A 14,276-nucleotide genomic window follows, 5' to 3' on the forward strand; every position below is an offset into this window, starting at 1 on the left:
GCCTTTTAAAGATTTATTTTAAGGAAGGAATTATTTTAAGCTACAAGCCAGGGTACAAAAAAATAATATTTTTTATATAAAAATATACTATAGATTTTTTCAAATATAATTGTATATTGTGCCATGAGATCATAATTGTAATTATAATGATGTAAATTGTTGAGAAAGAAATAATTAATACTAAGATAGTATTATAGTACAGTGGTACCTCGGTTAACATCCAAAATTTTTGCTAAAATTGTTGCCTTGGCTTGCATTTGCCCGATTGGTTAGCATCCAAAATACCGTCCGGTTTGTTTACACCGCCATCTTGCATTAGACTAGTTACTGAGGAACCAATGAAGAACTAATGAGGAACAAATGAGTAAAGTAGTAGGTTCGTTCCTCATTAACTACTGTCATTTTGTGTACCTTATTGCAAAGTGTTACCATTGATAGTTGTGTGGGGCGGGGGGGGAGTGTCCAACAAAACTAGTCCAAGTGGTGTTAAATGTTCAGTTGCCCATTCATTTGCCATTTGTAATTATTTTTGCATGATTTTCTGCATGTTAGGCTATAATTATTGTGTTAACGTTTTTGGGTGTCTGGAACGGATGAATTGGATTTACATCATTTCGTTTGGGAAAATTTGTTTTGGTTAGAGTCCGTTTTGGTTTGAGTCGGACCTTCTGGAACAGATTAATGATGTTAACCAAGGCACCGCTGTATATTCATTTTATATTATTTATTATGACATATACTCTTTGTGACTATTTCAAATGTTTCTTATATGTTCTATTTTCTATATTTCTAATAATAATCATGTTTAAATCATCATATACTGCAATACTTTTCTGTTGTATTTCCAAGTATCTCCATCCATCCATCTATTTTCTATGCTGCTTGTCCTCACCTGGGTCGCGAAGGTATGCTGGAGCCTATCGCAGCTGACTTTGGGCGACAGGCGGGGTACACCCTGGACTGGTCATCAGCCAATTGCAGGGCACATATAGACAAACAACCATTCACACTCACATTCATACCTATGGACAATTTAGAGTCTCCAATTAACCTAACATGCACGTTTTTGGAATGTGGGAGGAAACCGGAGTACCCGGAGAAAACCCACACACGCACGGGGCGATATAGTATAGATATAGTACATAATAAATATCAAACTACTTTATAGCCACCGATTATTTTTGTTCTTTTGTAATTTTATATAATGGCCTCCAGGGAACAGGAGAGCACGTTGTACCCCTGCTGTCGAGTATGTTGATATACTTTAGAATGCAGTAGACAAACAGGAATAAGCTCCCAAATCTATTTCTTCTCTGGAGAGCTGCTATTATCACTTAATAGGCTGTTTCCCAAGCGGCGTCTCCCAGCCGTGAGCTTATCTCAGTGCTCTCTGAAATAATAAATAAATCTCATTCTCACCCACGCGCAGTAACACACAGGTCACGCAGTGGCAATGATAAAGGGTTATATTCTATTTGGCTGCTCCCTGGCAAGGGAAGGACTTATCAATACTATTAGTAAATCTGTGCAAATAATATTATCAATAAATGCATGTAAATATTAAATCACATTAATGATCCTATGCATAATAATCTCACACTGAGGATTTTTTGGGGGCGGAAATGTTGCTAAAATAACACTACACAACTTTTAGTTTAAGAAAAAATATGTTTTTTTTAAGATGATCAGGGATATTGCATATGAGCACAGCTCTCAAGGATAAGCAGTAGAGTCGAAGTAAAACTGCACTTTAGAGACGAAGAGCGCCCTCTAATGGTTTTGAAGTATAGTACGGCATCTACATTTGGTTTTAATGTCTTAATCTTGAGAATAATGCCGTGTATTTGCCTCAAAAAGCCGTTAGCAATGACAAAAATGACATAAATGGTGAGGTGCAAAAAGAAATGATCTACCACAACGAGATGAATTACTAGTAGAGTTATAAAAATATAGACACTACTCATTTTTCTTTCTTGCCATTGTTCTGAGTGATTTTTTTTGAAAATTTTTCCTGATTCGCATTTTTATTTTACCAAAAGTTTCACGTGCCTCAAGCGAGAACGCCGTAAGTGTGTTTTTTGGGAGGCGCCACCACAGAAGTGTACCAGTGATGGCAAAGAGGGAAAGCGTGAGGACAACCATAGACCAGAAACAGTGCAATGTGAGCAGTACAATTAATTAAATATCAATTGCATAGATTATTTAAGCAAATGTGAATGTAATGGATAATGGCTGCACGGTCCTCCCTCATCGCTTCACCGTTCAAATTTCACGTTCAGTCTCAGTTTTTCAAAAATATCTAAATGAATAAATCATGCTGTTTCGTGGTTGTATACGACCTATTATTCGTCAAAATGGATGTATGTTTCAGCAAATGTTCTGGGGTTTTTTTGCCGAAATTAAGCATTTTCAAGAATAAAAAATGTCAAAATTAACTAAAATCCAAATGTAAGGCATATAGAGTAAATGACACAATGACGTTGATGAAATGTAGTATTCTATCCTGGTTGGTAGGTGTCTGTAGTGTTACCGTAATATTTGGTGAGATGCTTTTATTTGCAGGCTTGAATGATGACAACAGGCACAATAATCCCCAAATGCTTGGTTTCGCTGGACGTCACATCCGGTTGTTGTCAGCACCGCCTCACAGAGATGGAGCGGGGGTCAAATAAGCGCATTCGTAACTAAGATGTGCGTGTGGAAATCGTTCAAATGTGTATTTCGGAAAACAACCAAAAACTGCAGAGAAGCCACCTTTTTCGGCATTTGCTAACTAGCTGTCGCTCTGAAGCCGAGTACGGACACGTTCCAGTTTAGAATGAGCGACAAGAAGCGCAATTTATACTAAAGTCAAAGTTAAAACATTGTTGGAATTTGTGAAATGCAGAAATAATTGCCTCATAAACAGAAAACTATAGATTTGTCATTCCTCATACCGCTTCATCTAAATCCTAGGTGCCCAAAGTGTACCCCCAGGGGTGCACCAATCATCATAGGGGGTATGTAAAAAACAACAAAAAAAAACCAATTAGCACCCAACACTCACACTTGTGAGTGTCACTGAACGCCTCACGGCGCAAGTAGAACGGAGCAGATGGCAGAGAGGAGACGTTGCTCTGTGTGCATCATATAAACAAATAAGTAAGTCTGACGATTATTTTGTGCATTAAGAGTGTTTAATCTTGAAGATTCCATTTATATCAATGTTCCAATCCTCGCAGCGGTGACAACCTTGTCACTGTAAGTGGGGATTCCCCCGAAAGTGAGGCTTTATCTCTGGTTGTATGTATTTCTGTTGCATGGTACTCAGATGGCTGTAGACCTCCCCCAAGGCCAAACAATCCAGTGTTTGCCATGAACATTTGGTCAAAGTCTTGGTCCACATAGACTTTGTGTCATTTTGTTTCCAAACACACTGCACCGTCTACTTTGGTGGAGGTAAAATGCGAGGCTTCTCCTCCTCCATCCACTGAGATTTCGAGTCGATGATATCACCCGTGCGAAATAGCGAGGCATTAAACATCATCACTGACTACTAAAGGCCATTGATCGTCTGTCAGATTATGAGGAATAGATTGGGATGAGAGGAGATAGTACATGTGATGGAGTGCTGTGAAGAGGAGATATTGGTGGAAAAAAGGTCAATCAGATTGACTTGAGTGGGGGCGTCAACTCTCAGTGACCTCTTGTTACAGGAATTACTTTCATATTTGGAGAAAGGCAAGACTATATACTGTAGAGTGGCAAGGTTTAGAAAGAGAAACACTTTTGAATATGCTAAATAGTATATTGGAAAATGGCATTGATACACGCAGCCGAGCAAAGCAAAACAGCCACAAATTGTCCCAAAACAAAAGCTATTCCTTTTGCACTCCTATTGTCACAGGTTGCATCCTTTAGGTGTGTTCATGGTGTACTTATAGTACAAACCGTCTGATGCGTTTCATTTTTTTTTAGGTTAATAAAGCTCTCAGAGGATATTCATTCATCCGACCTAATAGTGTGCTAAAAGTTGTATTTTCTTGTCGTGGCTAGAACATAATGTGCCATCCAAAGCCTTTATCCACCAATCGCCATGGCTGTGTAGTTGCACAAAATCATGCAGAGAGACTAATAATGAAAGAACAATGTAGAAGGTGTCATTTGTGGTTGTTGGGGCCCCAAGCGGCTTCAGACGACTCCCTGACAACCTGTGACCACGACAAGTCGCAACCTGCCCGGCTGACTTGCTGCAAACAATCAAATCACACAATCAAGCCCTCCTCTGCAAATCAAGTCCGCCCCAAAACAGACAAATAGAGCTTTGGCCATGAGGGAAGTTGCACCAGAAATCTTGAAAACTGCCCAAATCTGTGCAGATCACAACACTTTCGCACGTGTGATAGAAGCACAGCAAGGCATTGAATAGATTGAAAAGACATTAAATAAGCAATCAATAAATTAATATGTCCTTCATCAATCTCAAACATCACCAAGATAATTCAGTTACAATTTCGACAAAGAACGTGCCCGAACTCGTCAACCCTGCTTTGCGTTTGTATACGGACAGAACATTAAGTACAGCTAAACCCAACCCAATCAGACCCAAGTGTCTTTCAACTTGTTCATTTTTTGAATGTGCCACACGAGTACACCGCTTGCTATTATTCCGACACACAATAGTCCGTTTTTTTAATTGGCCTGCTGCATATTGTAGAAATAAAATTAAAACATGTTGCAAGGAACAAAAATGGAGGAAGGAAAAAAGCAAATAAGCCTAATATAAGGAGAAAAAGCTGAAATGTTGATGGTAATAACACTAATTACAACGCAAAGTGTTGCGGCCTACACCACAAAGCTGACACAAAGTCGGAATACTAACCAACAGATGGGCATTTGATTGAATTTCCATGATCAACTATGAAAAAAAATGACTTAACAGAGTCATTGTTTCGTGTTTTAACATGTAAATGACTTGCAGTGATTAAGTGGAGCATCTGTGTGCGGACAAAACACCACTTCACACCTTATTCAAGAGGTCATTTTAATAGTTTGGCTTTTTAAGGCCCAAACTCGGCAAAACTGAGTGTTTATGATTATGAATCCTGTCTTATCTTTGATGTTTTCTGTTCATAACTTTGATAGACCCACATAGAGTGTAACTTCCTGTGATGACATTTGCCTGTGAGGGTTCATTTCTAATCCTATGGCCAATTGGAGGCGTTTCTATTGGCTGTAAACGTTTGATGAACATGTCACTCATTCAGATGAGTTTGAGGAGCAATGCACGCAATATCACAGGTATAATGTGTTATTCAGTGTCAAACATTACTTACAAATGTCCTGGTATGTTATGAATATATATCGCTTTATGTTTTAGCAACAGGCTTCGCACAGGTAATAATCACGTGTTGTTTCTGATCATTTCTTGAGAGATGCTCAAGATGTTAACATAATAACATCAACAAGCATGCACAAAATAGAAACTTGTACACACAAATAGGATACAAAGTCTACAGTTATGACTCAGATGTGGCTCAACAATACGTTTAGCATGTAAGCTGAAACTTAAAGCAGGCTACAGGAAGTGTAATGGAAATGGTAAATAACACCACCTTGTAATATTCACAAACATTTGCATTTGACTAAATTTCTTTGATCAACTATGGGGAAAGTTACAGGCACTTAGTAGATGCATAGTTTGGTGTTTTTACATGCAAATTACTCATTGAAGTGGTCATTTTAGTAGTGTGGCTTTTTAATGGGAATAGTCACGAGTGCAGCTAAAGTAGAATATGCAACTAATAGGTTTACATTCAACCATCCCTCTGCAGTGCCACGGATTTAAAGAGCTTTTGGCGGCAGATGTTGTGTATTGGAGGTTGTTGCGCAAGTTTGCATACAGGGCGGGACCTTCTCTTCTCTCCCACCACATTTTGGCGCTACTACCCGGGCACTTTTAGCGCCACTAGAACGCCTCGGCAACAACCCACCTCCTCCTCCCATCTGTCTGTTTCAGCCGCAGAGATAATTGATTCGAAAGCCTTGGTGCTACAGCAAAAGTGTATTAATAGCACGTTTCTAGGTGAGGGTCTTTACCGCCTGACGCGGATATATCACCGCGGGAGAGAGCAAGCCCCCTTATCTGGAAGGGAGAGCAGAGATCGTCTATGTAGGACTTTTTTCTCGGATTGCATCAAAATAAGAGCAAGGGTATTCAAAAATAAATACTTTCACAACTTCATACATAATTTATCATTCATGCGTTTGCTGTTATTATTAAATAAAGTTATTTAGTTGTTCGACATATCAGCCGGCCACGGGAAGTGGAGTGAGACAGCACACTATCGTCACAAGCTTTGAACACAGCGAGCCGGTTGCCCCGCCAACGCAACTCTCAAGAGAGGCGTGGTCGAAAGTTCGCGCCCATTGGTCCAAATCGGCGAACGGGCAGCCAAGTACGGCCACTCTGATTGGCTGATATAGCATGACGTATCGCCAACCGGGGCGCTGATTGGCTGGGGTGAGCCCGGTGCCTGAGAGCGCCAGAAACCAAGCTTGAGCGGGTGATGCTGGAGTCTCCCCTGGGCACTGGCAGTGTTGAAATCCCAACAGCGGTGCAGGTAGCTGGGGGAATGACTGCTTGCTTATTGTAAAAGACCGAAAATTAGCTGCTATGATAGTTTGACGATCGTTTTCAACTGGATCGAGTCGCAGTGGGACACTTTGGTAGACGGTGACACAAAAACAGCGGAAAGGTGAGGGTTTCAGTTCCTTAACGCCTCTTTTTTACTTCCCTTTGCCAGTGTTACAGAACCATCCAATAATATTGATTACAGCCAGATATGCTCGTCACGCAATACGTGTATTAAATGTCCAGCTAGCTTCCCCATTACTAGCGAGGAATGCGCTGGCTACTAAGATCTTATCTATGTCCTCCAAGTCCTGCATTAATCACATTAAACCTCCAGATGCACGCCTTGCCAACTACAGATCGCTGATTTAAAAACACTTGATTACTGTGGGAATTGTTGGAAGAACCCTTAGCTGCTTGATCGTGGCTACACTGTAGCTAGCTGATCGATGCTGTTTGCGCCAAATTTCAACTGACCTCTTATGCAAGTCTTTGATAGTTCGGTTTTTTTAACGTCACCGGCCGCAATGCTATGCAAAATGTTCCACATTTAAATGTTGGTTATTTAAATTCTGCAGTTTTCCCCAAGATGGAAGTCCAATGCCTTGCACTTCAGGACCTCACAAGTCCTAGGAAAAGTTGCCCAGAGGGGGATGGGGATCGAAGGGAACAAAAGGTAAGACTGCCAGGTCCAGTATGACAGGTTTGGTACCAAGTGAATATAAGTACGTCGGGGTTCGTTTGGTGAACACAGTCCTGGACCAATAGGACCAGACCAAATGGGGGGATTGAGGTGGTCGGACTATGTAGACATAACATACAACGCCCAGTTGAGGCCTATGATGATATGTGATGGACTCAAAACCGTCCATAGTTATGAATGTGAGTGTGAATGACTGTTTATATTTGGCCGGCGACCAGTCCAGAGTGTACCCCACCTCTCGCCCGAAGTCAGCTGGGATAGGCTTCAGCACACCCCCGCGACCCTAGTGAGGATAAGCGGCATAGAAAAGGGGTTGATGAATGATATGTGATTTCCCTTTTTGTTGCGGATCAGAGACCAGGACTACAATTTATTTTAATTCAGGGGTGTAAAAGTGCTCCATTAAAGCAATGCATCCTGCCATAAAATGTCTCCATTACAGGAAAACATATGCACGGTGAGGAGGAGAGGCACGCCATTGAAATGTGCAGAGTCCTGCACCCCTGTTTTGAAGAGGGGAGGCGACACCCCTGGCCTGGATCACGTCACCCCGATCAAACACACCGCCACGGCCGAGCCTTGGACGCCCACGGCCAACCTGAAGATGCTCATCAGCGCCGCCAGCCCTGACATACGGAATCGTGAGATGAAGGAGAAGAAAGTACTGTTTAGACCCATAGAGAATGAATCGGAAAGTGTGGATGTTGCAAGAGAAGATGTAGAAGGTGGTCAGGTATGGGGTTCTGCTTAATATGTAAATACAACCGGAGCCTGGAAAGTGTCATTCATCTGTTTTTTTTGTTTCGTTTTGTTTTACAGTTTGAAGCAGCAGTAGAAGAAGATGAGGATGCAGAAAAGAAGCCAAGCAGGAAGCAGAAGAGTTTGGGTCTGCTGTGCCAGAAGTTCCTGGCCCTCTACCCAGATTATCCGCCGTCAGACAAACCTATCTTTATCTCACTGGACGAGGTGGCGACCAGTCTGGGTGAGTGAACATCTCGTAGGATTGGGATAAATGATGCATCAGAGAGGTGACTTAATAAGTGAAATTCGGGGTCATGGTGGCACAACTTGCAGTCATTTTCAGAACGATGATCGCATTCTCCGTTTTCAGGGATGGAGCGGCGGCGCATCTACGATATCGTCAACGTGCTAGAGTCCCTCATGATCGTAGGCCGCATGGAGAAGAACAGCTACACCTGGTACGGACGCCTGAGGCTGGAGGCCACGCTGGAAGATTTGCAGGAACGGGGCCACCAGCAGGGCTACCACCTTCACATGGAGAACGCCACTGTGGCCGGCAGGGAGGCGGGGCCGAGCCACGAGAGCGACGGCGGAGAGGATGACAGCAGCCACGGTAAAAAAAAATTAAATGATCCAATTTTTATGCAATTATTTTTATTTCCTTATAATAAATACTATGTTTTAGTTAAACTCATATACAGTATTACATTGCACTTTTTTAACTTTAATAATGATTTGGAGTGCTTGAGAAAATGGAAACATAGCTCTCTTACAACATGGTGATTTATTGTATAGTATATTGTACAACACAGCAGCAACAGAACCAATGTTGTAGTATCTGTAAGGAAACAAACAAGCAAACCGCTCAGCCAGTATTAAAACCAACATTTTAATGCGCACATAGAGGTAGCTAACAAAAGCTGCTGGGCCCTGACCATGACTAACTCATGTTCCCTCAAATGCAGCTACAACAAATTTGCAGAGTTAATTAAAAAAAAAAAAATTTAAACTACAAGCAAATTGCACCACGAATCAGCATTAGAACCAATGTTGTAAGGAGTGAACTGCATTAATGACACTGATGAAATACAACAGTACAGCAAGTGTAACACAGAGCTGAGCAGTAACACTTTGAAGCGCACGGAGAGGTAGATAATGCCGCTGGATGCTAGCCTGCCCTCTTTTGGAATGTATAAAAAAAAAAGACATCAGGAGGTTTCCTACAGCCACAAATGTTAAACGGCAGTTTTTTTGTCATTTTGTAGACCACAAAACCAGCAACTATAGCAGCATTTATGCCGTTTATGGCTTATAGAGCCGACTACATACTGTACACGCTGGCGATAAAGACGGCGTTTAGGCTCGTAGAAAAAAAAAACTGAAAAGAATTAACGCTCAAGTTTAAATGAAACCGATTTAATCTCCGGTAATGGTATTAAGCCCCATTTTCTCATTTGCTCCAGCCCATCACTCTTCTGTAGTATTTCTTCCTGACCCGTCTGTCTTGTTTGCAGCTGCTGGCAACAGGAAAGACAAATCTCTGCGCATCATGAGCCAAAAGTTCGTCATGCTCTTCCTGGTGTCTAAGACCCAGACTGTCACTCTGGAAGTGGCAGCAAAAGTTCTCATCGAGGAGAGTCAGGACTCATCCAGCCACAGCAAGTACAAAAGTAAGGACAGGACACGCAAACATCTAATGTCACGTGGTTTCAGTTTCACACGACTCAACATCCTCAATCGTTTAGCCAAGGTGCGACGACTCTACGATATCGCCAACGTGTTGACCAGCCTGGGGTTGATAAAGAAGATGCACGTTCGAGAGGAGCGAGGCAGGAAGCCAGCTTTCAGGTGGCTCGGACCTGTCAAATTTAACAAATCAAGAAACTCTGGTGCGTACATCAGACTAATACAAACACAAGCGGCTCTAAAACACCTTTAATATATTTATTTGTTATTGTTTGATGCAGAGAACGCCATGGGCGTTGCCACACTTGAAGCCTGCCGGTCAATAGCGGGCCAGGACCTCAGAAAATCCAAGCTAGCACGCCACTCCTCTTTTAACATCACCCCGACGTCTGTGGCCATCCAGCGGCAGGTCAGCTCAGCGCCCAGCAGCCCAGGCAGGGAAATAACAGGTGAGAGATGTTCTTTAGCACAATGCACAACCAAGTGTACGTAGTTCTCATTACACCCTCTCTCAGGATTTCCACATCAGCCGGTGGATTATTCCAGAAAGACGCGAGCCAACGAGGCTGTCTGCAGGTTGCAGTTTGGAAACCCCAAAGGGTGAGTTCTACATACGGTGACCTTGTTCGGTAATTATAGGTAAAACATGCATAGGTGATGCAAGCTAATGCAACAATGGCAACCTTACAGATCATGAAGTCATTTTTGAATATAAAGAAAGTGCTTTTCCCCATTTTCGACCATTAGTCCTGTTTTTATTCAATATTAATTGTGCCTATAAACAAAATTAGCATTATTATTATGTATGAAAAGTTTATTATATTCAAATAAATAACCTTAAAAGTTTCAGTCAGTGTTAATTAAAGTTAAAATTAAAGTTTATTAAAGTTTATTTAATTGATTTTTAATGTTTTGTGTACCAATTGTACAGGGACCTTGACTGCTTAGAAAGGTGTGTATAAATAAAAAGGGTGGGTTTGAATTGTTATTGCTATTAATAGTAAACAGTTCTATTTAAATAGCTAAAAGAAATAGATTTCATTAAATTCTATAAAATAATCTGAACAATTCATTGTTTCAATAGTATGAATAATATATAATAATATCCCACCTGCAGCAACAGCAGCAGCACATTGGCTCAGCCCTCCCCTCAGACCACCGTGATGGTGCCCACCCTGCAACCCGAGCAGCTCGTCACCCTCTCCTCGTCACCTCAATGCCTGGCCTACCTGCCCAGCCTGTCCCAGCCCTCTGTGGTCATGCTGTACAACCCGCCCAACAGGAGCGCGGCAGAGGGGGCGGCAGAGTGTCCGAGGTTGCCGAGCTTGGAGTGTGAGCAGGGGAGGAAAAGAAGAAGGGAAATGGTGGAGGAGGAGCAGGAGGTCGTGGCAGTGAAGAGAAGCCCATCGGGGCTGGAACGAGGAGACGAGGTGAGGCATCACACCAAGCCTTATATTGGATTTCTGGGGTACACCCTGGACTGGTCGGCAGCCAATCACAGGGCACATATAGACAAACAACCATTCACACTCATACCTATGGACAATTTAGACTCACCAATTAACCTAACATGCATGTTTTTGGAATGTGGGAGGAAACCAGAGTACCCGGAGAAAACCCACACATGCACGGGGAGAACATGCAAACTCCACACAGAGATGCCCAACGGAGATTCAAACCCAGGTCTTCCCGATCTCCTGACTGTGTGGCCAACAAGCCAACCACTCGGCCACCGACTTTTATTATTTTATGTCCAGAGGGCTCTAAATAATGGTAAAAGGAAAAGTCATAAACAGGTTTTCTATGCTCTACGAAAATATTGTTTATGAACGTTGAATCCTGCTTGGAGAAATTCACTTATCGCGGTCGGGTCTGGAACCAGTTAACCGCGATAAATCAGGCATTACTGTAATGCAATATATGTTTATCTGCGATGTTTATTATAAAACATGACAATCAGTGAACCGACGAATCTCCGATAGTTTCCGGGTGCGTGGGCCACAAAAGCAAATGACCGCCAGTGTGTCTCATTAGCGCCGGGTCAAAGACATTGGCATTAACAACTGTGGCTGTAGGCGTCCCCGTGAGGTAGTTTTGATGACAGTAGCTGAAATATCCATCAGCTTTATCTACCTCTGCATGCGCTTTAAAACGCCAGTTGCTCCACACTGTTGTTCACAATGAACTCATTAATTACTGCATTTACAGTTTAAAGCAGCGATCATGTGGTCAAAGAGAGGCACGTTCTTTAAGTAATGAATTAATTTTAATCATAATTACATAGCAATATGAAAGAATTACCGCCAACTGGTGCGACCGCTACTGAACTTTGTTTCTGCAGCGCGTCTAGGCAGCAAAGAAGTACTGGTGAATGACTTCAATTTGGTTTGCTTCATCATTGTTTGTTTGTTTGTTTGTTTCCACCAGAAAGCAGAAGGTCAAAGCGGCGTATGCAAATCAGCATCAGATGAGAGCATCGCCAGCACCAGCCAGCCATCACACTACCTCTACGTGCCAAACAATGCAGGTAAAGCCATGTCGTTATAATCATGCAATCAGTTCATGGCTGTTTTCCCACCTTTTATTCAGCCAGATTTGACCATACTTTCGAAAAATAGATTAATTGTTGAACGGTAATTGTTCTACCTGTCAGTATGTTTCCAGCATTCCTATTTGTATTTATCAATTTTATAATGAAGTGAAAGTGGATCATTTTCCCCAACACAACTAATGTGGCACGGAACAACAGTTGTGAATTAGACAACGTGAAATGGAATTTATGACCAACTTTAACTCCTTTTCCACATTCTCTAGGTCTGAAAAGCCTCAACTTCCTCTTCCCCACTGGCCAGCCACCAGCCCATCTCCCGCTCCCTCCTGGCGCCGTTTCTCCCATGGCGCTGCCCTACATCCTGGTGCCTTCGTCCGCCTTCTCCCAGTACCCCCTGCTGGCCGGCGGCCGACCGCAGCAAGGCGGCGACCCCAAAGTGAGTTTCAACCTGCCCGCCCACTTTATGATGGCGGCCGCGCCCTACAGCGTAGCGGCGGCACCAGAAGTGGGCCAGGTGTCGCCCGTTTCTCCGCCTTCTACGCCGGAGCAAAGCAGGAAGGGCTACTCGGGGGTGTCGTTCCCACATTCTCCACCGGGACATCGGCAAACGGTCTGTGCAACTACACGGCTACCATTGGTAAGGATTTTTAACTCCACACTTGAAATGCAACACTTTTAATACTATGTTGATGTTATCCAATCTAATTGTCAACAGACTCCACACACTCCAAAGGAAATCCCAGCACCTTCCTCCAAAGCCTTCTTCCAGACTCCTGGCACAGTAATGGATGGCACCGGCGCCACGCCTGCAGCCCGAAAGCGGGGCTCAGCACAGAGGAGACTTGACATCAGCCACCCATCTACCTGTTAGCCATCGGATGCTAACAATGAGCAATCAGGTGCGCCATCAAAAGTTAGTGTTTTCCAAAGGCAAGAAAATACATTCTTGCATGCTGAGATATGGAATCTGACCTTTTAAAATGGCCCCAAAATTGTTCCTCCTGGTAAAACAGTGCCATCCTGTGGTCGGAGTTAGCCACTACAAGCCTTAAATCCCACTCTTGAATTGAACTCAACCTACGTAATCCCCTATCAAAGGCTTAAATAATTCCTATTTATATGTTTTAGATAATATATATTAATTACAGTGACTGTAATGGAAGCACTAAGTGTATGATTGATTTTGTGGCGGTTGTCTTCGTTTGGCCACATTAGCAAGCTATTATAATGATAGGCATGTTTCATTGGCTGATTTTATTTGAAAACATTACTGTGAAGCTAACTTAATGAAAAACTGTTTACAGCCTCTGTGTGTTCTACATCAATAACCGTAATGTATTATGGTTTGATGATGCATACAGGTACTTGAATTCTTGTGATTTTACCATAGGCGAGATATGAAAGTACTGTAAAAAAAAAAAAAAAAAAAAAAGTGTTTTTTTTTCCCCACTGAACTCAGCTGGTGCATTTGTGGAATAAGTGCCTTTAATGTTGTTTGGGGGGGGGGGGGGGGGGGGTGAAAAAGGTGCATTTTTATAATTTAGGTTGTCCTAGCACATTTGTCTTCAGGTTATTTAGGGAGTCGTTGTGGTAACTTACTTCCTCTTTGCCAAAATAACGGTGCTGTGTACTGACGAACCCACTTTGAACCATTCAGGTGAACTATGCCACACCAAAGTGTGCACAGATAGCCAACTCTAATATGCGTTCATTATTTTTCTACGTTGTGTCAGTGTTGTTCAATGCTTTCATATTTTACAGGTTGTTAAATCCTCATTGTATTGTTTTAATGATGTTTATTGCACTGCTCGATGTGTCCGGCTCTTGTATTAAATCATTTACCATCTGACTGTAATTGTGGTCCAGATGATTTTTTTCCCCCAATGACTGTCACCAACTTTAATAAAAGAAGTATTTCTCTTTACTTAGGTGGTGTGTTTTTTTATTTTACCATTTTTTATACGTTGTAAGATGCAATCATC

At 42.3% G+C, this 14,276-nt stretch overlaps 1 protein-coding gene across 1 annotated transcript; it reads left to right on the plus strand.

The window, feature by feature from the left end:
- The first annotated feature begins 6,558 nt into the window (after positions 1–6,558).
- On the plus strand, positions 6,559–13,731 carry e2f7 (E2F transcription factor 7). Its single transcript, XM_054752891.1, has 13 exons — positions 6,559–6,737; positions 7,192–7,289; positions 7,759–8,049; positions 8,136–8,298; positions 8,428–8,670; positions 9,572–9,727; positions 9,803–9,946; positions 10,025–10,192; positions 10,259–10,343; positions 10,861–11,173; positions 12,171–12,270; positions 12,558–12,931; positions 13,010–13,731. Exons 2-13 carry the CDS (start codon positions 7,203–7,205, stop codon positions 13,163–13,165), a joined length of 2,280 nt encoding a protein of 759 aa, XP_054608866.1. The 5' UTR covers positions 6,559–6,737; positions 7,192–7,202; the 3' UTR covers positions 13,166–13,731.
- The last annotated feature ends 545 nt before the right edge of the window (positions 13,732–14,276 follow it).

Source organism: Dunckerocampus dactyliophorus, chromosome 15, assembly GCF_027744805.1.
Source record: "Dunckerocampus dactyliophorus isolate RoL2022-P2 chromosome 15, RoL_Ddac_1.1, whole genome shotgun sequence".
Classification (NCBI taxonomy): Eukaryota; Metazoa; Chordata; class Actinopteri; order Syngnathiformes; family Syngnathidae; genus Dunckerocampus; species Dunckerocampus dactyliophorus.

Coding starts and splice junctions, on each gene's coding strand:
- e2f7 (XM_054752891.1), top strand. CDS start 7,203: ATGGAAGTCCAATGCCTTGCACTTCAGGACCTCACAAGTCCTAGGAAA. Junction 8,299..8,427: donor CGAGGTGGCGACCAGTCTGG/GTGAGTGAACAT, acceptor CTCCGTTTTCAG/GGATGGAGCGGCGGCGCATC. Junction 12,271..12,557: donor CTACGTGCCAAACAATGCAG/GTAAAGCCATGT, acceptor CACATTCTCTAG/GTCTGAAAAGCCTCAACTTC.